This window comes from Rhynchophorus ferrugineus, unplaced genomic scaffold (genome assembly GCF_030347505.1).
Source record: "Rhynchophorus ferrugineus isolate W39M unplaced genomic scaffold, kcgeb_rfMv2 rfM9, whole genome shotgun sequence".
NCBI lineage: Eukaryota > Metazoa > Arthropoda > Insecta > Coleoptera > Curculionidae > Rhynchophorus > Rhynchophorus ferrugineus.
The window spans coordinates 25,374,892-25,399,760 of record NW_027472588.1 but is presented as its reverse complement, the minus strand read 5'-3'; the positions used below and the strand labels follow the sequence as shown (position 1 = coordinate 25,399,760).

At 33.6% G+C, this 24,869-nt stretch overlaps 3 protein-coding genes across 4 annotated transcripts in view; 1 reads left to right on the top strand and 2 right to left on the bottom strand.

Annotated features, from left to right (window-relative positions):
* Positions 1–2,469: 2,469 nt before the first annotated feature.
* The window catches only part of LOC143202649 (uncharacterized), a 42,626-nt gene continuing 20,226 nt past the window's right edge, over positions 2,470–24,869 (top strand). The window contains exons 1-2 of one of the 2 annotated variants that reach the window (XM_076414304.1): positions 2,470–2,596; positions 11,090–11,195. In XM_076414304.1, the coding sequence (XP_076270419.1) occupies positions 11,094–11,195 (102 nt within the window). In that variant the 5' untranslated portion in view covers positions 2,470–2,596; positions 11,090–11,093. The remainder of the gene's footprint in view (positions 2,597–11,089; positions 11,196–24,869) is intronic. The other variant, XM_076414305.1, reaches the window with a different exon arrangement.
* LOC143202648 (uncharacterized) lies at positions 12,317–16,753 on the bottom strand. The gene is made up of 3 exons (XM_076414303.1): positions 16,070–16,753; positions 15,290–15,785; positions 12,317–15,187 (listed from the first exon to the last, which is right to left on the bottom strand). Exons 1-3 carry the CDS (start codon positions 16,568–16,570, stop codon positions 14,322–14,324), a joined length of 1,863 nt encoding a protein of 620 aa, XP_076270418.1. The 5' UTR covers positions 16,571–16,753; the 3' UTR covers positions 12,317–14,321.
* Positions 17,044–21,714, bottom strand: LOC143202647 (uncharacterized). Its single transcript, XM_076414302.1, has 5 exons — positions 21,210–21,714; positions 21,031–21,149; positions 20,251–20,746; positions 17,395–20,161; positions 17,044–17,161 (listed from the first exon to the last, which is right to left on the bottom strand). The coding sequence occupies exons 1-4, from the start codon at positions 21,529–21,531 to the stop codon at positions 19,296–19,298; spliced, it is 1,803 nt and encodes a 600-aa protein (XP_076270417.1). The 5' UTR covers positions 21,532–21,714; the 3' UTR covers positions 17,044–17,161; positions 17,395–19,295.

The window sequence follows — 24,869 nt, the reverse complement described above, 5'->3', positions numbered from 1 at the left end:
GCACCGAAGACGGTGAACGCAGTGGACACAAGAAAAAACATAACTTCTGCCTATGCTGAAATAAATGTCGATGGCCAAATCTCCATTACCACTTGGGTTTGGATGCTAGTGATGTTGGTCGAATCCAAACTCACTAGCATCCAAACCGAAGTGGTAAGAAGAAGTATTCAGTATTCAGAAGACTTTCTATAAAAAAAATGTCTCCAGGGTATGATCTAGTAAATGGCCAAGTGCACGCAAACAACTGCTAAGCACATCTGTTTTGTGCTACACCTACTTTGATATGTACTTGTGCCGTGAAAAATTGTGGAAATCATTACGAGAGATTTAGATAGATAACTGTAAATAGGAGCATAATTATGTAATATTTAAAAACCATGTGGAGTCCCATAACTAAAACTTTAGATATAGACTTTAAGAATAATATGAAAGAAATATTACTAAATAGTTCTAGTTAATAACAAGTTTTAATATATATGTCATAAGCTTCCTATATTAAGAAAGGTGAATTATATATATAAATTATTATATATCTTTCAAAAGTGATAGTAGAAACTCTGAAGTTCCAGCACCAGAAATTGTTATCAAAATACAATGGAGAACTATCTGCGCAGTGTGACTGAAGCCTGGAATTAATTTCTAACTTGGTTTAGCATTTACGATCTTTTCTATTAAATATCTAAATATTTAACGACATAGAAACCTTGTGAAATTCTTCCACTAATATGCTCAAGGACGTTCAGCGTTCTTTTCGACCTTGTACCTCATGACTGCAGGTTTTGAATGCTATGAAACAAAATATCTTGGAACATGCTATTTTTTCTTTAGCCTACCTAATAGCCTTGTCCTTTTCTCTGGTATTTCAGTTTAGTAACAATGATTTAGCAAAATACGTGTTTAGAAAACGTATGTGGGAATATGGCGCCATTATAATTTAAGCTCTATACAAGGACATAAATGATAAAAAGTAGCTGTTGTATGTATCTAGGGTATGTTCCAAACTCACGATAAAATTATTAAGTCATTCATACTATCAGTTATGCCTCTCTCCAAACACATATTAATGCATCGAGTAAAATTAACTTGTTTTGTATAGCAATTATATTAAGCATTAAACATTTAATGCCAGATGACAGCAGTAGCTGTATAGATACATAATATGTCTGAAAAAAATAAATACATCAAGGAAGAAGAGGGAAGTCCAAACAATAAGTTTCACAAAAATATTACTAAAATTGGAAATTAATTTAAGTTAACTAATTAATTAATTAATATTTAAGACTCAAAATAGGTTGCCAGTGGAACTATTTTCAATCGGATATTTTTGTCAATATATCATATTCGTGACAACTTTCTTTCATTATGATTTGTATTCATCATTATATATCATTTTGATAAAATTTAATTTAACTTAGTTCTGATGATGTAGATATAGATATTAATCGTCTGAAAAAAGACAATTTAGTACTGTTTGAAAATTATAGCAAACCCTTTTTTTTTGTGTAACTGTTTTAAAAATTGTAATTGAAATATGATTGAAAATTAAAGCCCTTAGGTCAATTAAATTATCAATTATTATAAATTGAAAATTCAATCCAAACAAAAATATTTGTAGATATTCCGTAAATGTTAATAGTTTTTTGTCGATTTTAAGTCGAATAATAAAGAAAAAGGGTTTTTATGCTAATCGAAAAACAAAGTTATTTTGAGACATCTGTAATTTAAACAAATTTTCGTAATATAACATTCATTTCATATATGAAACTAAGATACAATACATATATGAACTTGGGTGTATGCTAAATATTATTACTGTTATGAAATGTTGATATCAAAAATCGCAGATGATTTAAACCTCCAAAAGAATTCATAATCCAAATGTGTCTCAATTAACCAACTCTATTGATCAGATATTACTCCTAAATTTTAAATTTTGCATAAGTAGCAGAAATAGGCTTCTAAGGATGCCGAAGTATGAAGCGAATATTTTTATGTCTTCATACTTTATTTTAGTGCGACAGAACAGTAATATATATTTTTAAACTAAAACAATATTTATTTAAAATTAAATAGGGGGCCTAATATTTTAAACCATTAAATCCATTACATCAATCACGACCGGTATTCCATTAATTTTAAAACTACTGGTTTAGTCAGAGCGATTAGAGAAAAAATCAAGCTAATAGATTTAGAAAACCCAATAAATCCACCGAAAAATACATAAATATTCAACAAGGTTAAATAAAATTAATTACTTCTCTCCCTATCTACCACATCCTATTTACAGAGCCGAATAACTTTCTAAATGAGTTCCTAATGACCGATAATAATCGATAAAATCAGTAAAATAACCAAAGAAAACAATAAAAAATGCCGGAACCGCCACGAAATATAATATCATTTTATTATTAAAACACTGTAAAACCGATGGACCGGTATTTGAAAAAAATGTAATATAGATAAACAGAATTTAGTTTCCGTTAGTGTGAAAGCAGGAGTGTGTGTGTCTATATATGTATTTTCTTGTACATAGTTTTATTGTTCCTGTATATATTTTTAAATAGTGTGACGAGGTATTCAAATTGCTGATAATTAGGTAAATAAAATATTTTTGGAATGCACTAATAAAACGAGTCCAGTTTAACCCGTTATATAAATACGATCAAAATATATTTAAATTACATAATGAACTAAACATTCATTTTTAGGCTTTAGTCACACTAAGTAAAATATTGTATTAAATATATTGGGAATATTTGTATTGTTTCTAATATATATTTTGTAAATGATAGTGTTAAGTGAGGTTAGAACTCATTTATATATTGAAATCTATTAGTTATTTTGACTTATAATTTTAAAAATATCTGTAATTGATTATTATACAATAAAATTAAATTATGAAATAGAATTAAATAATTATGTGAAATTTATGTTTTATACTTTCCAAAGTACTTTTCGTTTACTGTTATTATTAAACTATAAAACTTTATATAGATTTCAAGACGATATTGACCATTAAATTGTTCTGTTATAAACTATATTGATGGTAGTTTAGTATATAAATATCTACTTAAAGGTAACTATTCTTGTGAATATTAAATGTCCAATATCAGTTTAAATTAACTTATAATAATAAGAGTGCAGGGAATATTTTAATTATACTTTTACGTGCTATATTTACCGGTTATAAAGCCTAAATATGGTTGGTATGGTAAATTCATATATTTCCTATCTTCATCCCGTTCAGCTTATTTTTATTATTTTTTCTTTTGTGCTACCTTCTTAATGTGCATAACCATATTTACTACTAATTATTAATTTATGATATTATATTTTACTGTTTTACCCTTTCCTCTCTCTTACATCGATTTGCTTCTGTTTTTCCCATATTTATCTATCCACGTTCGACTTATCGTAATTAATTTATTATTTTATTTGTTCTTTTAATTTTAAAAGTTTGTTCTTGATTTCTTGTTATTCTAGTTTATAGTTATCTTAGACATGTATTTTCTCCTAGTTTCCTTCCATTTTTAATTATTTTATATTATTTATTTTTTATTTTTTTATTCTTTATTTGTTAAGTCATTATTGTTTTGTAGCAAATCCCTGTGTAACTAAATTTGGCAATGTAATTTTTTTCTATCCATGTAATACATTTTCATTAACTTTATTTAATTCTTAATTTCATTATTCTTAGTATTACTATTCTTATGTTTCTCTCTTACCTTGTTCATAACCTCTTCTCTATATTATGTTTGTTCATCCCCTTTTTCATTAAACTCTCGCTATATAGTATTTTCATAACATTCACTAGCAGCAACGAGCCCATCCTTATTTCATCCATGCTCCTTCCATCTTTTGAGTTTCTTTCTAAATATATTCTCATACTCTTTAGTTGCCGTTCTTTTTTTACTCTCACCTGATGAACGCTCTTCTTTTTTTACTTATGTAATTTACATATTTGTTATGCAATTGTTTGAAACTACTGCTGTCATCTGGCATTTAACGTTTAATATAATTGCTATACAAAACAAGTTAATTTATATATGTTTATCGAAGCATTAATATGTGTTTGGAGAAAGGCATAACTGATCGTATGATTGACTTAATAAATTGATCGTGAGTTTGAAACATACCCTAAATACATACAACAACTACTTTTTATCATTTATTTTCTTGAATCGAGCCTAAATTATAATGGCACCATATTCCCACATGCTATTCCCAAACACGTATTTTGCTAAATAATTGTCACTAAACTGAAATACCAGAGACAAGGACAAGGTTGTTAGGTAATCTAAAGAACAAATAGCATGTTCCAATATATTTTGTTTTGTATGATTCAAAACCTACAGTCATGAGATATAATGTCGAAAACGCGAATGTCGACAAATGTCCTTGAGAATATTAGCCAATCGTAAGGCTAAAATGTTCGTAAATGCTAAACCAAGTTAGAAATTAATCCCAGGCGTCATCTCTCGAAAACTCTCCACTGTATTTTAATAACAATTTCTGGTGTTGGATTTTCAAGGTTTCTACTATCACTTTTGAAAGATATATATGTTATATCAAATACATATTAATGCTTCCAGTAAAATTAACTTGTTTTGTATACCAATTATATTAAACGTTAAATGCTAGATAACAGCAGTAGTTTCAAACAATTGCAAAACCAGTAAAAGAAGAAGAGCATTCATCAGTTGAGGGTAATAGAAGAAAGGTAATTGTAAAAAAGAGTGTAAGAGTATATTTAGAAAGAAACTCAAAGGTTTGAAGGAGCATGGATGAAATAAGTATGGGCTAATTGTTACTATTGAATGTTATAAAAAGAAAATATAGCAAGATTAGAATGAAACATGTATATAATTCACCTTTTTTAATAGAGAAAGCTAATGGCATGTATATAAAAACTGGTTATTAACTAGGACTATCTAGTAATATTTCTTTCATATTATTCTTAAAGTCTATATCTAAGGTTTCAGTTAAGGCATTCCACGTGGTTTTTAAATACTACATAATTATGCTTCTATTTACAGTTATCTCACTAAAACTCTCGAAATGATTTCCACAATTTTTCACTCCATAAGAACATATCAGAGTAGGTGTAGCGCAAAACAGATGTGCTTAGCAGTTTGCGCATACTTGGCCATTTACTAGATCATACCCTGGAGACATTTTTTTTATAGAAAGTTTTCCGAATTTTGCTAGAGTTATTGGCTTTATAATTCATCCTCATTTGCATATGAAATCTATTAGTAGGGTGAGGTTAAAAAGTATATGCAAACAATAAGTTCTCAAATAGTACGTAGTAATAAGTACTTATTAAATAATTCCATCTTCTCGCTATCTCTATTCTATTTGGTAGATATAATTTGAGCACTTGAAAGACTTAAGCACCAATACGGTATATTCAAGAGGATTCATCCATTCATTTTAATGCACGATACCAACAATGCGGATATCACTTGATCTAATAATATGTATAATTAACATTAATATTGTCTTTAAAACCAGCATTAGAAGTACAATGCTTTAACATAACTTGTGATATTTTTCTAACTTTACAATATTTATTATTATTATTATTATTATTATTTTATTTAAACCCATTAGCCTCTTGGGATATTCGTATTGAATTGAACTGGTCCAACTCTAGACGGAATTTGACTTGCATAGTTCAGTAGCAGGAGCTCTCGCCGTGACTTGAGTGATGAAATCTATGCTTCGCACTGTAAACTTTCAACTGGACTAGTTTTGTATGGGATCCAATTTCTTCACGTATGAAGGTGGTGCTGTAATATAACACTGGCTTCCATAATCTAATTTGCTTCTTATCAGCGCCTGATATATATTGCTCAACGATGTTCTGTGTGCTCCCCAATTGATGTTGGAAAGGGTATTCAGTAGACCTCTGAGATATCCTGCCTTAATCCCTGTCTGCCAAATATTTATTCTTGAGATAATTTATGTGTGGGAGCCAGTTGAGCTTGTGATCGAACAGCAAACCAAGGAATTTGTGTTCTGATTTGTTTATCAGATTCTTATCCTCCATCACTAATGTTGCTATTCGTGAACAGTTTCTCCGTCTACAGAAGTGAACACTCACGGTCATCTTTGCTGAGAACTTCAACCTATTCCGTTCGGCCCACGCAGGCAGTTCATCGAGGCAATTCTATAATAGGGATTGGCTGTACTTATGGTTAGTATGTTTTAGGTAGATAACCACATAATCTGCATAGATTCGGGCGTTGATATAAGTGGGAATGACTTTGTTAATGGAGTTCATAGCAATTATGAATAGTAATGGGCTAATACAGGAGCCCTGAGGTACACCGTTGGTTTGGTGATGTTGTTGATGATGTTGATATTACTCCATAAACCCTGACCTGAAAGCTTCTGTTAGTCAAGAAGTATGTTATAAAGTCGAGCATTTTGCCCCTACTTTCCCAGTTAGATAGTTGTTTCAGGATGCTGTTAGTATTGATGGAATCAAAGGCCTTTTCTAAAACAAGAAAAATTGCAGTCACATATTGTCCCGTATTAAAGGCCTCACAAAGGTCTTTCTGAAACCCGATCGAGTGATAAAGTGTAGAGTATCCTCTAAGGGCTTCACCCTTCTGATGATTATTTAGTAATATCTGATTTTCGATCACATATATTAGCCTATGGCAGACCATGCGCTCAAATACTTTACATAGGTGACTGGTTAACCCAATGGGTCTGTAGCTGGATACTAATGCCGTGGTTTACTAGGCTTATATATAGGGACCAATAGCGACTGCTTCCACGATAAAGGCAAACATCCCTTCATCTAAACTTTGTTGTAGATATCAAGCAAATGGAGAAGTTGTGGTTGGGTTAGATTTTTGATTAATGGGAAACTAATATTGCCTTGTCCGGGAGATGTGTTCCTGTCCCTACCCATGACCTTATTAAGCTCTTCCATTGTGAATGGAGTGTCCATAAAATCATCTGCATTCTTGCTTGTCCCATAATTGCTTTTAATCTCTTTCTCCTTATGTTTATGTAGTATTGAGTGATAGTGTGCTGCGAAAATTTCACTCATTTCACATGGGTCCTCAATACGTCGACTTCCGTCATTACCATTACTGGTATTTTGGATTGTGGGGCGCCTTTCAGTATGCTTACTTTTCTCCATATAATATGTGATGAGATTTGTAGGATAAGGTTACTAGTATTTTTTTTCTAGGATCTTAATCTTGCTTGCCGAATAGTTCTTCTCGTAATTGCCTTTAATCTTTTGTAGCTTTTTAATAGTTTTTTGGGTTTAATTTGAATCTGTTGAGAGCTCTTTTCCTATCCTTTATCATCATAGCGCAGTCTTCATTCTACTGCGATACAGGTAATTTGTTTATCTTTTTGGTGTTCATGGGAGTGGATCTTCTATTTGCACTGAGAATGTAGTCAGTGAATTCTTTTACAACTGAATCCAAATCATCACTAATTGGGGTGGTTTCAATCAGCGACCTATACTGGTCCCAATCAATGCTTCCAATATTAATTCTAATCGCTGTAGGTGATATGCCAAATGAGACAGTGAATTCAACCAGTGTAAAAAAGTGATCGCTGTGATGCATATCGACTATGGTTGTCCATCTCGCCTGTCCAACCAATGAGGAAGAGTACAGGCTCAAGTCCAAATGTGATAAAGTATCTGACAAAGTAGATCATTATCATCAACCACCTCAACAATCCATCGACCCATATGATTGTATTTAGGCGAGCCCCATTCAGGCGCATGAGCATTGAGATCCCCCATGATGATTTTGGGATTTGGATGATGTGTTGGAAAAGAGAGCTTCCATACTGGTTCTTTCAATACTCGCAAAGGGAGATAGATACAAGTTACATATTGAGACATTTCTGCCAAATAAATATGCTCTAACCGCTACTGCTTCAAGCTATGTTATAATGTTAAGCTTTTCTTCATGCATATCTCTTTGGATTAAAATAACTACGCCTTCAGATGGACTTACACTGTTTGTCCTGTCCTTTCTTATGATATTGTAACCCCGCATATGGAATGAGTCTTCAAGGGATAAAATTGTTTCCTGCAAAAACGGAGGACGCGTCTCCCCTTGGCCGGGACGTAGATTGGGATGAATGGGAATGGAGAATAAGAGGAGGACGAGGAAGGGATCCATCCCTCTCACCCGAAATTACTCGGGATGGTGAAGACCTTCGGTGTGGAGGTGGAGGAACCATCGCCCCTCGGGATGTAGCGGTGAGATTTGGTGTGGTCGTTTTCTTTCTAGTCTGAGGAGTCTTCCGAGTGGATGTGAATGCTGCCGATTTAATTGTCTCCTTTGTTTCACGATTATCTAAGTTACACTGAATGTCTGTGGTGACATAATCCTTTTTGGCAAGTTTAGCATAATTTATTTAGATATTACCCAACTGCTATCTGGCTATATTTCTGATCATGAACTACGATATGTTCTCATCGGTTTTACTTTTTGTATTAGTAATTCTTCTTTGTATATAGGGCATCCACTGTATCTTGGAAAGTGCCCCTGACCGCAGTTGATGCAATGAGGTGGTGGAGAGCATTCAGCATCTCCATGTGCCGTCTTTCCACAGAATGGGCAAGCGGACGCATAGGTACAGCTCATGGACACACGTCCTAACATTTGGCACTGGTGACACCTCATGGGGTTCGGAATATACTGCCTCACCTTTAGGCTGAGATATCCTGCCTTAATCCTTTCAGGGATATGTTACTTTTTTAATGATAGTATAAAACTATGGGTTGCAATACTTTCTCCTTCTTTCCTCGTATTAATTCGTTTAACTGATGTGACCCCCTGCGATGTCAAGTTCTCAAGGGTCTCCTCCTCCGTGCATACAGGCAATTCTCTGCTAGATATAACTCCCTTACAGAAATTTAGCGTCGCATGTGGGATTACTGTCACTTCTATATTATGAATCTTTTTTAGTTTCAAGACTTTTTCCGACTGTCTAGGGTCTGCCACTACCACCAGTATTGTTCTCTGTATATCACAAATGACGAAAGGGCCGCCAACATGTTATTTTCTGAAGATATCACAGAATATCTATCATAATTCTGCGTTTGTTTATTAATTAGGTCGTTCACACTCCTGGGTCTCTTCAGACCAGTGTTCTAGGTGCTAGTATTCATTACCTGCATCTCGGCTTGGACACGTACCGGAATTGCTGCGCAGTCAAAGGCCAACGGTCGAGCGGGTCCAGCGCGACCACCCACGGTCTCGACTAGTACTTGGGTTTCGAGTCCTTGCACCGTAAATCCATTCTCCAAATTATGTATATCCATATTTGTGAAGGAGAAACAAAGAACACATAGGAGGCACCACAAATACAGCACACAACTGGGGCCCCAGGGTCGTCACACCCATCAAGTACGATTTGTCCTTTGCTTCAAAATAGGCCTCACTCTCGTCGATCACCTCAAATTTATTTACACACACACATTAGACGAAAATTTCTTCCCAGCGAGCATTCTTTTGAGATCTGAGAACAGGAAATAGTCACTGGGGGCCAGGTCTGGGGAATACGGTAGCTGAGGAAGCTACTCGAAGGTCAATTCATGGATTTTTGCTATTGTTTTCACTGATTTGTGACACGGTGATTTTATTGGTGAACTAGCACTTTCTATTTCTTCAAATATGGCCGTTTTTCGGCGACACTAACCCTATGCAACAGTCGTTGTTGATGGTCCTTCCTATTTTAAGGTAGTTAATAAAAATTATTTCATGCGCATCCCAAAATACAAACGCCATAACCTTGCCAGCCGACTGTTGCATTTTGCCACGCTTTGAGGCGGGTTCATCGGGTGCAGTCTACTCGGATGACTGTTGATTGGACTTGTCGGAGTGAAACAATGGAGCCATGTTTTATCCATTGTCACATATCGACGCAAAAACTCGGGTTTATTACGTTTGATAATCTTCAAACTCTGCTCCGAATCATCAACTCGTCATTGTTTTGTTCAAAAGTGAGCTCGCGCGGCACCCACTTTGCGCAGAGCTTTCTCATATCCAAATATTCAAATGATATGACGTACACGTTCAGTTGATATATTTGGAGTGTCTGCTATTTTATTCAATTTCTATTTACGGTCATTCAAAATCATTTTGTGTATCTTTTTAATGTTTTTATCGCTAACAACCTCTTTTGTGCATCTACTGCGTTCATCGTCTTCGGTGCTCATTTCACCACGTCCAAACTTAGCATACCAATCCTGGATGGTTGATTTTCCTGAGGCTGTATCGGGAAAGTCGGTATCAATCCAAGTTTTACTTCAACTGTATTTTTTCCCTTCAAAAAGCAATATTTTATCAACCCTCGAAATTCCTTTTTATCCATTTTTTACAATAATAAAAGTTGCTTCACTAAAAATGCTATAATTCACAAAGAAATTATCGGACGGCTGTCAAATTTATACACGCATCTTTTGAGTGTTAGGGCTAACTAAAAACGTATGGATTTAATTATAGTAGCGTCATCTACGTGCCAGGCCGGGGACTTTTAACTTGACCTGTTAGATTAAACTTATTTTTTGTCTGCTCTTCATTTTACACTAGGATTTTCTAACAATTTCTCCATGTAGTTCAAGTTGAATTTGAAATATTTTGAAACAGTTTGCCCTACCTATTTGATCCAAATTGCTCTTGCAAATACTTTTCTTCCTATATTTTTTTTTGTTTGGGAATTACATCATCAAAGGTAGATTAATGACGAACTATCTTAATACTTATTACTAAGTGTACTGAACACCCTTTTTTCATCAATTTATTACATTGATCAACAGTCAATAATTCAGTTAAACAGATCAAGCTTTCCGTAAGAAAACGTAAATACATACAAAAACAAACAAATCTTGTTAAAACTTTTATATAAATTTAGTAACAGCATGAATCATTTTCATAATTAGTTTACCTTCCTGGTATAAGATATGGATATACAGAACAATTAAAGTAAAAATGTAAATAGTAATATAATAATTTATTGCTTTTTTAATTATTTTTATATATAGTATTAATGTTACAAAATATTTAATGAAGTTGTTTTTTATTTTCATATCCTGAAGTAGAATGGAAAAGAGCAGTTTTACAGCAACTGTTGGAAAGTTCTTTTGTAATTTTAATAGAAAGGAAGAAACAAAAAAGTGCCAAAATGAACAGGCTATAAAAAGTGTAAGTATTAATTAATTTCTAATGTTAACAAATTATTAGTATCATGTTAAGAGACTTCACAAATAGTACGTACAATAACAAATTGATTACAAAGAACTAGTTCAAGTTATTTCAACAAATATATCTATTATTCACTAAATTTAACATATAAATTAGCTGAATAAATAATATCTATGATAGTCGTATATCGGCAGCAAAACAATTCTCAAATATTGACCAATTTTATTTAGCCGCAAGCAGTTCTGTTGATTAATTTGAATTTTATTATTGTTCGGATTCACGATATTCAATGGAAAATTGAAATTTATGAACAAATAATAAATTTCAGCGAAATATATTATTTACTACTACTATTGTTGGAATGGTAAAAATCGCCTTCGGTCAGAAATGGTATAATATCCATAATGCACGATGTTCTTTTTCTATTTTTATTGAATTCAATTTTTTAGTATATTTGCTTGCTTCTGTAAATTAACAATATTGACGTGTCAACATATTAAGTTAGCTAACTAAAATACTACTAGTTGCCTCATTTTCGAAGGGGGCGATCTAAAAGTGTTGTAAATATGGTATTTTAAGGCGTATTGAATTAAAATCTAGCAAACATGCTTTAAGAGCCTAAAGTTTAGCAAGGTGCAACACTTTCTGCTATTTCCAAGCATTTTCAACAAGAGAAAAGAATACCACAAATACGACAACAACAACCTAGTTTAGACTCCATATAAATCGGTACAATAGGAAACTGCTCTTCTGTATCTGAGCGGACATACAGCTGCTTACAGCTAATACAAAAGTTAAGTTCATTATTAGCACTCCGAGAATAAATGTAATGTTAAGTTTCGGAAATCTCAGTTCAAATGTTAAAATTAACCGTTATAGGTTAGCCACTCAAAAGGAATATTACTTTTAAGTTGACACAAGATTTGAATTTTGGATGAATAAAAATACAATTGTTTTTTATTTTAAGACTAGCTGACCCGACAGACTTCGTCCTGTCAAAAAGATTTGTAATGTGGCAGTTTTTGTGCCTACGTATTTTAAAAAATTCTCCTGAACAGAACCATCACCCTGGTGATAGGGCGTTGTGAATAAAAAATAATTAAATAAAACATATATAAGGATTGAAAAGTAAGTAATCGCTTTATTGTTAATCATGTGAATCATAATTATTATTATTATTATCATTATATTGCTTTGTGGTATACGATGTTTTTTGTTTGATTACCTGGCGCATAGATAAACAAATCTGATGGTTTTCCAACACGGGAACAGGCAACATACAATTGACCATGTGAGAAACATGGGTTTTCTAGATTAGTACCACAAACACTTAATGATTGCCCCTGGGACTTGTTTATAGTCATAGCAAAAGCAAGCCGTCAACATGTCTATAGGAAATTTGCCATTACCAATGTCAATGAGTTGTTTAGAGAATATGTTTCCAGATTGGTCATTTTGCAACTCGACACGCATATTCTTGCTTAAATGAAGTACTTTAACATGTTTCCACAAATTGGAGGACTTTAGACATGCATTGAGTTCATCAGCTGGCGTTGATCGTGGAATCACTGGCAATGTTTGACGAAAATCTCCTGCTAATAAAATCATTGCACCACCAAATCGGTTATTATTGCTACGTAGATCTTTTAAGGTTCTGTCTAAAGCCTCCAAAGATTTTTTATGTGCCATCGTGCATTCATCCCAAACAATCAATTTACATTGCTGCAAAACCTTTGCCATTGCAGAGTTCTTCGAAACGTTGCAGGTTGGAGTTTCATTGCTTTGCATATTTAATGGCAATTTTAGTGCTGAATGGGCTGTTCGACCACCTTCAAGCAAAGTTGCTGCGATTCCCGACGAAGCGAGTGCAAGTGCAATTTTATTTTGTGAGCGAATTGTTGCTAATATTAATGAAATAAAAAAAGTTTTTCCTGTACCACCAGGTGCATCTAAGAAATAAATCCCTCCAGTTTCATCATTTGTTACTTTCATAAGAGTTTCAAATACATACTTCTGTTGTTCATTTAACAGTGGAAGATTTGTTTGAATTTATTCTTTCAAAGCGTTGAGATCATACAGTCTTTCTCGATGCAACTCTTGGTTAAAAGCGTCATGCATTGGACGATTGGGCGCGGTCAGGCCTAATTGAATTAATAGTTTGTTTGACATTATCAAGCACATGTCCTCAATTGAAATCAATGCTTCATTGTAAATTTCTTCACTGATTTGTATATTTGGATTTCCCATTCTATTCCGTATTTGATACAAAATATCATCATACATATAATCTTTGTACTTGATCCACAAATCAATTGGGTTTGATGGGAAGCATGTAGATATGATTATAGAAAACAATGTTCGTATTTGATGAGTGTGTGATGATATTACAGCATCATTGAGAGTTTGATCCCAATGAGCGTCATTTTCAAGCAATTGCAAACGTTGACAGGCTTCTCTGTAGGATCCACACAATTCACCATCAACAGTTCGTAACTATTAGAATGATGTTGGGCCACGTACATTGACTAATAGCAGTCGTAAATAAAAACATTCATCATTGCTTGGATGTACTGAATAAATCCGGCCAATCGCATCGGTGGAATATACATCTGTATATCCTGGAACTGGTTTTCCTTGTTTCCGTCGTATAAATCTCCTTGAGGATTGATTCCAGGTATAATATTTTGGCATTTCAGAATATAGCAATGTTTGTGCGAAATCATCGTTTTGGCATGTCTCAAAAAAACTGGTTAATGTAGTAGATGGTGGCTGAGCAGCTCTTTGTACTGCGTTCTGTGCTGTAAAATACACTCTTTGTCCATTTTCTAAATGCACAGCTAAGTGAACAACAGAAGGGTGTCTCTCATGAATAGGAAAAGAAAATATTCGCCAAACTGCTTCATTACTACTGACATAGCGGCCCATTTGGTATTGGGTAACTTCATCATTAGAATTCTCTGCACCAATTCCAATCACAGCCATATCACTCCCTTTGGTTACATATTTGCAAATGTATTTAATCGATTTCACTGAATGGCAAGATTCAACGTTGATGTGTGCTTTGAATGTCTTTGATAAAATGGGTGAATATGGAACAATCCAACGATTATCTATTTCAATATCTTGTTAATTTAATTTGACAATTGTTGATTTTCCATTGTCTGCTGTCGATCTGCGACGATACAATGGATAACCGTCATTACCAGTAATTGTTTCCGATATTAATGTCCGTGGATATCGTTTTGAACATTTACCATCCATCATACACGGTGAATTTTGATTAAGAGTTCCACAGGGACCATGTATCATGTTTTTGATAACTACCTCATGCAATCCAGGATCTACTTGTACATTAGGGATTTCAGCTGATATCACTGCATCAACTTCATTTGGCCTTATCTTTTCAACCAACCAAATCAAAATGTGTGCATGTGGCAATCCTCGTTTCTGCCACTCCACAGAATACATCCAGCAGCGTGTCTCACCAAACACATTATGTTTTACGATGAAATTCATTAAAGATTTCAACTTTTGTCTAAAGACTCTGGCTGTAATATCATGACGATCAATGGATGATTTCCCAGGTAATAACTCCTGCTTAATTTCTATCCATTGCGGATTGAATGTAAATGTGATGAACAAATCTGCTGTACCATAATGACGAACATACGACATGGCATCTTGAGCATATTCGTGCATATGCCGAGGGCTTCCGATGTATGTTGCTGGAAGAATAGTCATCCGACCGACATTCTGTGCATTTCCATCAGTATTAATCGCATCTCGAAGGTGAATATACTCTTCAGATCGGAGTTTGGTTTGATTCAACCTGATGAATGTTAATCTCTCCGTTTCAATTTTAACATACATGTCATCAACATATTTGTGATATAATCGCCGACATTTCAATATGTGATTATCTGCATTTTCCCGAATCATTAGGCGGTATGAATAATAGTTCATTGAACTGACTTTTTTGTTGGTTTCAGAACCTGTAAACAGATTTTGTTTTAATAACATTCAAATATAAAATTAAAATACATAATATAGTGACTGAGATATTATCGCCATAGCTAAACTAATATTTTAGTTACCTGTAATGGGATTTATCATTTTTATTGATAAATCGTAGCCATCTTCACCTTGCCAAAATATAATGGGATATTGCAGTGCATCATATGAGCGGTGTGTTTCCTTTATAGGTTGTAATTGAAAATTCCGACGATGTAAAACAATATCACGGGATTCCAAGTTTTCTCCAACTACAACGATAGCAACTTCATCAATAGTTGGTGCATTAAAACGTCTTGTATGTTGACCTGCAGGTGTTTTATCAGCTCTGATTACAATTTTGTGATTATCGGATGGCATCAGATCCAGGGCAGTTTTAAACAATATAATCAATTGATTGTGTTGATGAAATAAAGTTTGTAATTGTTCTACAATAGACCTTTTTACTAAATTGTTATGTGCACAACGCAGATCAATTTCTTGTGTTGAATTGCCCATAAAATAAATTTGCAGGAATTTGTTGTCGCTATCTGACACTGGTAACAGTGAACCTGCTCTGTGATATATTTGCCCTTGTATCTGTAAATAAAAAAAATATTATGGTGTGGTATAAATTAATGGATTGTCAATGATCAAACTTAAATAATATTTGATCTTAAAAAGTATATATTTAGTTTTAACTAATATCTATCAAATATAAAATATAATAAAAGTGTCACTGAAACTGAATCACCATATAATATGATGACTAAGTGATATATTTCGTAATGATTAAGAAATTGAAGATTAGTAACACATCTTAACTTTGGTGACAGAAAATTTTGTTCGCTAAAATAATTATGAGTAACTGCTATAATACATACCTTGAAAGTTGGCATAAAATTTTCCCGAACTGCATTTGTTGCCCCAAATGAAGTCATTTGAAAGCAATTGTTATATTGTTGAATATGTGTCAAAAAGTGTATAGAATCTGTTCCTATTCCTGAAACCAATGAGTACAATGGTTCTGGTGGTGGATCCAATTGTATCAATTTCACTTTACCATTTGCGCAACACAATCCATTGGCATCGTTTTTGTATTTTAATGCCTTACAGTGTGAGCAAACCAAGTTCATAGAACCAATAACAACACATTGGTAGTTACTGTAGTCAATTGACACATCGTAACTGAAAGCAGCTGGATTCAAACTTGCGCGATTATTAGTTGAATGTCGCGCTCGCGCTTCACGCGTTTGTGATATCCGAATTCTTTCACGTTCATTTCCGTCGTCACGTTCTTGTGCAGTACGATTAGATCGGTAATTAGCTTGGTTTATAGCATTTCTGGTTCTTCTACCTAAATTGCTTCGTCTTATAGGAGGCATATCAAATATAAATTATTTTTTCACTAATCACGAACTAAACAAACACTAACTAACTAAACACTCTGCACAAAACACGATATACGAATTTGTTTCGTGTATCACTTGACAATTCATCTGTCATCTGTCAAAAGTCATCTGTAACAGACAACTTTTTTTTTTAAATTTGATATGACTTGAACTCAAATCCTTTTAAGCCGTACGAATTGTTTTATTTATTTAAAATTTGAATTAAATTTTAAACAAATAAAAAATTTTAAATAAATAAAACAATTCGTACGGATTAAAAGGATTTGAGTTCAAGTCATATCAAATTTAAAAAAAAAAAGTTGTCTGTTACAGATGACTTTTGACAGATGACAGATGAATTGTCAACTGATACACGAAACAAATTCAAACAAATAGGGCTATTTTTAGGGTTTTTCCAGCAATAATTCTAATTTTTCTCGCCGTAGAAACCATCCCTGAACTTCAAAGAACATTTTAAAAAAAGATTTGGCCAAATTGGTCCAGGCGTTGTTGAGTTATGCGCTTAGGAACATATTTTGCGATTCATTTTTATATATAAGACTAGCTGACCCGACAGACTTCGTCCTGTCAAAAAGATTTGTAATGTGGCAGTTTTTGTGCCTACGTATTTTAAAAAATTCTCCTGAACAGAACCATCACCCTGGTGATAGGGCGTTGTGAATAAAAAATAATTAAATAAAACATATATAAGGATTGAAAAGTAAGTAATCGCTTTATTGTTAATCATGTGAATCATAATTATTATTATTATTATCATTATATTGCTTTGTGGTATACGATGTTTTTTGTTTGATTACCTGGCGCATAGATAAACAAATCTGATGGTTTTCCAACACGGGAACAGGCAACATACAATTGACCATGTGAGAAACATGGGTTTTCTAGATTAGTACCACAAACACTTAATGATTGCCCCTGGGACTTGTTTATAGTCATAGCAAAAGCAAGCCGTCAACATGTCTATAGGAAATTTGCCATTACCAATGTCAATGAGTTGTTTAGAGAATATGTTTCCAGATTGGTCATTTTGCAACTCGACACGCATATTCTTGCTTAAATGAAGTACTTTAACATGTTTCCACAAATTGGAGGACTTTAGACATGCATTGAGTTCATCAGCTGGCGTTGATCGTGGAATCACTGGCAATGTTTGACGAAAATCTCCTGCTAATAAAATCATTGCACCACCAAATCGGTTATTATTGCTACGTAGATCTTTTAAGGTTCTGTCTAAAGCCTCCAAAGATTTTTTATGTGCCATCGTGCATTCATCCCAAACAATCAATTTACATTGCTGCAAAACCTTTGCCATTGCAGAGTTCTTCGAAACGTTGCAGGTTGGAGTTTCATTGCTTTGCATATTTAATGGCAATTTTAGTGCTGAATGGGCTGTTCGACCACCTTCAAGCAAAGTTGCTGCGATTCCCGACGAAGCGAGTGCAAGTGCAATTTTATTTTGTGAGCGAATTGTTGCTAATATTAATGAAATAAAAAAAGTTTTTCCTGTACCACCAGGTGCATCTAAGAAATAAATCCCTCCAGTTTCATCATTTGTTACTTTCATAAGAGTTTCAAATACATACTTCTGTTGTTCATTTAACAGTGGAAGATTTGTTTGAATTTATTCTTTCAAAGCGTTGAGATCATACAGTCTTTCTCGATGCAACTCTTGGTTAAAAGCGTCATGCATTGGACGATTGGGCGCGGTCAGGCCTAATTGAATTAATAGTTTGTTTGACATTATCAAGCACATGTCCTCAATTGAAATCAATGCTTCATTGTAAATTTCTTCACTGATTTGTATATTTGGATTTCCCATTCTATTCCGTATTTGATACAAAATATCATCACACATATAATCTTTGTACTTCATCCACAAATCAATTGGGTTTGATGGGAAGCATGTAGATATGATTATAGAAAACAATGTTCGTATTTGATGAGTGTGTGATGATATTACAGCATCATTGAGAGTTTGATCCCAATGAGCGTCATTTTCAAGCAATTGCAAACGTTGACAGGCTTCTCTGTAGGATCCACACAATTCACCATCAACAGTTCGTAACTGTTGGAATGATGTTGGGCCACGTACATTGACTAATAGCAGTCGTAAATAAAAACATTCATCATTGCTTGGATGTACTGAATAAATCCGGCCAATCGCATCGGTGGAATATACATCTGTATATCCTGGAACTGGTTTTCCTTGTTTCCGTCGTATAAATCTCCTTGAGGATTGATTCCAGGTATAATATTTTGGCATTTCAGAATATAGCAATGTTTGTGCGAAATCATCGTTTTGGCATGTCTCAAAAAAACTGGTTAATGTAGTAGATGGTGGCTGAGCAGCTCTTTGTACTGCGTTCTGTGCTGTAAAATACACTCTTTGTCCATTTTCTAAATGCACAGCTAAGTGAACAACAGAAGGGTGTCTCTCATGAATAGGAAAAGAAAATATTCGCCAAACTGCTTCATTACTACTGACATAGCGGCCCATTTGGTATTGGGTAACTTCATCATTAGAATTCTCTGCACCAATTCCAATCACAGCCATATCACTCCCTTTGGTTACATATTTGCAAATGTATTTAATCGATTTCACTGAATGGCAAGATTCAACGTTGATGTGTGCTTTGAATGTCTTTGATAAAATGGGTGAATATGGAACAATCCAACGATTATCTATTTCAATATCTTGTTAATTTAATTTGACAATTGTTGATTTTCCATTGTCTGCTGTCGATCTGCGACGATACAATGGATAACCGTCATTACCAGTAATTGTTTCCGATATTAATGTCCGTGGATATCGTTTTGAACATTTACCATCCATCATACACGGTGAATTTTGATTAAGAGTTCCACAGGGACCATGTATCATGTTTTTGATAACTACCTCATGCAATCCAGGATCTACTTGTACATTAGGGATTTCAGCTGATATCACTGCATCAACTTCATTTGGCCTTATCTTTTCAACCAACCAAATCAAAATGTGTGCATGTGGCAATCCTCGTTTCTGCCACTCCACAGAATACATCCAGCAGCGTGTCTCACCAAACACATTATGTTTTACGATGAAATTCATTAAAGATTTCAACTTTTGTCTAAAGACTCTGGCTGTAATATCATGACGATCAATGGATGATTTCCCAGGTAATAACTCCTGCTTAATTTCTATCCATTGCGGATTGAATGTAAATGTGATGAACAAATCTGCTGTACCATAATGACGAACATACGACATGGCATCTTGAGCATATTCGTGCATATGCCGAGGGCTTCCGATGTATGTTGCTGGAAGAATAGTCATCCGACCGACATTCTGTGCATTTCCATCAGTATTAATCGCATCTCGAAGGTGAATATACTCTTCAGATCGGAGTTTGGTTTGATTCAACCTGATGAATGTTAATCTCTCCGTTTCAATTTTAACATACATGTCATCAACATATTTGTGATATAATCGCCGACATTTCAATATGTGATTATCTGCATTTTCCCGAATCATTAGGCGGTATGAATAATAGTTCATTGAACTGACTTTTTTGTTGGTTTCAGAACCTGTAAACAGATTTTGTTTTAATAACATTCAAATACATAATATAGTGACTGAGATATTATCGCCATAGCTAAACTAATATTTTAGTTACCTGTAATGGGATTTATCATTTTTATTGATAAATCGTAGCCATCTTCACCTTGCCAAAATATAATGGGATATTGCAGTGCATCATATGAGCGGTGTGTTTCCTTTATAGGTTGTAATTGAAAATTCCGACGATGTAAAACAATATCACGGGATTCCAAGTTTTCTCCAACTACAACGATAGCAACTTCATCAATAGTTGGTGCATTAAAACATCTTGTATGTTGACCTGCAGGTGTTTTATCAGCTCTGATTACAATTTTGTGATTATCGGATGGCATCAGATCCAGGGCAGTTTTAAACAATATAATCAATTGATTGTGTTGATGAAATAAAGTTTGTAATTGTTCTACAATAGACCTTTTTACTAAATTGTTATGTGCACAACGCAGATCAATTTCTTGTGGTGAATTGCCCATAAAATAAATTTGCAGGAATTTGTTGTCGCTATCTGACACTGGTAACAGTGAACCTGCTCTGTGATATATTTGCCCTTGTATCTGTAAATAAAAAAAATATTATGGTGTGTTATAAATTAATGGATTGTCAATGATCAAACTTAAATAATATTTGATCTTAAAAAGTATATATTTAGTTTTAACTAATATCTATCAAATATAAAATATAATAAAAGTGTCACTGAAACTGAATCACCATATAATATGATGACTAAGTGATATATTTCGTAATGATTAAGAAATTGAAGATTAGTAACACATCTTAACTTTGGTGACAGAAAATTTTGTTCGCTAAAATAATTATGAGTAACTGCTATAATACATACCTTGAAAGTTGGCATAAAATTTTCCCGAACTGCATTTGTTGCCCCAAATGAAGTCATTTGAAAGCAATTGTTATATTGTTGAATATGTGTCAAAAAGTGTATAGAATCTGTTCCTATTCCTGAAACCAATGAGTACAATGGTTCTGGTGGTGGATCCAATTGTATCAATTTCACTTTACCATTTGCGCAACACAATCCATTGGCATCGTTTTTGTATTTTAATGCCTTACAGTGTGAGCAAACCAAGTTCATAGAACCAATAACAACACATTGGTAGTTACTGTAGTCAATTGACACATCGTAACTGAAAGCAGCTGGATTCAAACTTGCGCGATTATTAGTTGAATGTCGCGCTCGCGCTTCACGCGTTTGTGATATCCGAATTCTTTCACGTTCATTTCCGTCGTCACGTTCTTGTGCAGTACGATTAGATCGGTAATTAGCTTGGTTTATAGCATTTCTGGTTCTTCTACCTAAATTGCTTCGTCTTATAGGAGGCATATCAAATATAAATTATTTTTTCACTAATCACGAACTAAACAAACACTAACTAACTAAACACTCTGCACAAAACACGATATACGAATTTGTTTCGTGTATCACTTGACAATTCATCTGTCATCTGTCAAAAGTCATCTGTAACAGACAACTTTTTTTTTTAAATTTGATATGACTTGAACTCAAATCCTTTTAAGCCGTACGAATTGTTTTATTTATTTAAAATTTGAATTAAATTTTAAACAAATAAAAAATTTTAAATAAATAAAACAATTCGTACGGATTAAAAGGATTTGAGTTCAAGTCATATCAAATTTAAAAAAAAAAAGTTGTCTGTTACAGATGACTTTTGACAGATGACAGATGAATTGTCAACTGATACACGAAACAAATTCAAACAAAAAGGGCTATTTTTAGGGTTTTTCCAGCAATAATTCTAATTTTTCTCGCCGTAAAAACCATCCCTGAACTTCAACGAACATTTTAAAAAAAGATTTGGCCAAATTGGTCCAGGCGTTGTTGAGTTATGCGCTTAGGAACATATTTTGCGATTCATTTTTATATATAAGATTAACGTTCTAAATCATGATATATAAGCATATGTCGCAACCTAAAAACTACACTTAATAGGGCGTACCCGTCGCACCACTAAATTACCATCCTTCTGAAGAAAATGCCATAGGGTTATTCATTGTTACATCTTGTTTTAGACAGCTTATATATGTTAGAAATATCTATCATTTCACGCTTAATTTCATAATAATATAAAACACCGACGAACATATACTCTAAAATTCTGATGATGATGATGATTTATGTTAACCTTCATAAACTGAGTTCATTATCTTCTGGAAACTAGTCATATTATCTCCTGAATACTGAAACCAATAAATGATCAACCTGGGCGAAGAAAACTGCGAAATACTACGAAGCACAAAATGCTGAATGATAACCACTGACCTCAAGTTGCTCTTGTGACTCAGGAATTCCTCTTATAACATAACCCTGAGATAGGAAATTATCTCATCAGCAATATATTCACAATAGTTGGTTCAATCTTAGCATATTACTATTTGTTGTGGTCAACGTAACGTTATAGCTGGACAATATGACTCGTACGCTACTTTCAAATAATGGAAGATAACGAAATGGAAAATAAAATACAATGTTTCCTAGATTAGCTTAGCTATTGTATTTTTACATGCATGAAATATGCTGGGGAATATATACGACAATTTAGTAGCACACTTTATATACGATTAAATTACTAGTTTATTATCATATCGGTACTCGAAGATCGATAGTAAATAAATCAGCTATTATCACTGCAAACAAGCCATTTTAAACCTATTTTATTCCAAAATCTCTGATGCAACAGAATTACCGAAACCGCAGAATTTCATTAAAGAAGCTGAAGCCTCGCTATTTTCAAAAAAGAGAAAATATAGTTTGGGCGTACTTATCAGGGGCGGCAAATAGTCCGGATTCTGCTGGATATTTGCCACTTTTGAATCTATTCTTGTGGCGAATCGGAGGGTTCTGGTTACTGTCGACTAAAAGAAAATTTGTCAGAATTATATTGAATTGAAACGAGATGATAAGCGAAAATTTAACGAACTTAAATAGCAATGAATGGATGTGTTAAAAGTACATATCCAAATTGCCTTTTATAATTAAAATTACCCTGGAGGTTTTAATGAATGAATGAAACAAGTCCCCTGAACGATGAGTCATTGGATACGATCTTTATATCAAAAACTCCACATGTTAATATTAATTGTAATCAATTTAACAATGGTATCATAACGGTAAAAATTCTTAAAGTGTATTTTCATGATAATTTTTATAAGATTAATTTTAATGGCGCTCAGTGGTTTCAAAACGGTATCATTAAATATAATCCTTTCTCAAATGTCTAATAAAGGGTTTAATGCAGATGTACCCGAAATTATGCATACATCTCTAACCAACAACCCTTCTGATCTGTTCTCTTATCATAATTTTTGATGGTCATATAACGACATAAACATACTTTATAATGGGTGATTTATAAGGGATTTGCAGGTATTTTGATCAGCGGTATCTACTGGTAAAAGTGCGAAAGAATAAAATAACGAAACATAAAATGAAATTACGCATATATAAAAGTTTTGCGCGTCTAAGTCACCAGAGGCTCGGCCAAACTTGAATATTTATAGCTAGAATTAAATAAAAGGATTTTTATAAAATGATTTGTTTGAATATTAATTGGCACTTAAATAATAAATTTTTAAAAATATAACATAAACTTTATCTAACCTGAAAATTTAGTACTACTACTAAGCAACTTACTATTTAAATACAGTTAGGAATTGCAACTTCGTTAAGCATTTTTTTCCATACATGAACCTATAAGTAAAAATAGAAATAACAAAACTTCCTAACTGGAAACTAGGTGTAGGAGCTCATAAGACGGTCCATTTATTTTATTTCTAGGCTAGAGCAAACTCCTGGAAATGTATGTACTCTCTTTGAATTTTTACGTAACAAAAATATATTATTAGAATTTTTGGCTACTAGGCTAATCTCTCCAAATGCTCAAAAATTAATTTTTGTCATTCACTACTTATGTTATTTTATGTGAAAATTCCTGCTAGAGAAATCGCTCGAAAACTTTCAGAATCTTAACGCAACGCTATGCCGTCATATTAAAACTGCTAATATTAATTTCCATTATTTGAAAATTGTTTTAACTTAGCACTGAGACAGGGTAAGTTAGCTGTTAACGATACAACTGTTTCACATGTGAAATGCGATCATAAAGAGCTAAATGAGGAAAAATGGCCACCACACGAATTGAGTGAAAATTCTTTTTCGAACCGTTTCAACATAGTGGTCATACTGCTTGCTGATTAGGGAAAGAAGAGCTTTCATATTGTGGGATCAACAAAATATCGTGTATTACAATCTGCTAAAATCCACCGAATCTATTACTGCATATATCTAAAAAGGCCAGTTGGACAAATGAAGGAGGTATTGTTCTTCACATGAGGCAAAGTCGTCGTCATTAATGACAACGTTCGAACCTGCGTTGCTACACTTGTGAGGGCTACGCTGTTCCAGCTCGAATGGCAGTTTCTGCCGCACGAAGCATACGAATCAGATATAACGACATTTTAACCGACTTAGAAAAAGGAGGAAGTTCTATTTTCGGGTGTATATATATTTTTAAGTATGTTTGTCGATTTCTCCGTTAATTATATGCCAATTTAAAAAAAAATTATTCGAAACCGTACACTTCCAGGTGGTCTCATTGAAACTAAATCAGGATCTTTAAATCGAAGGAAAAGTTCAAACTTAGA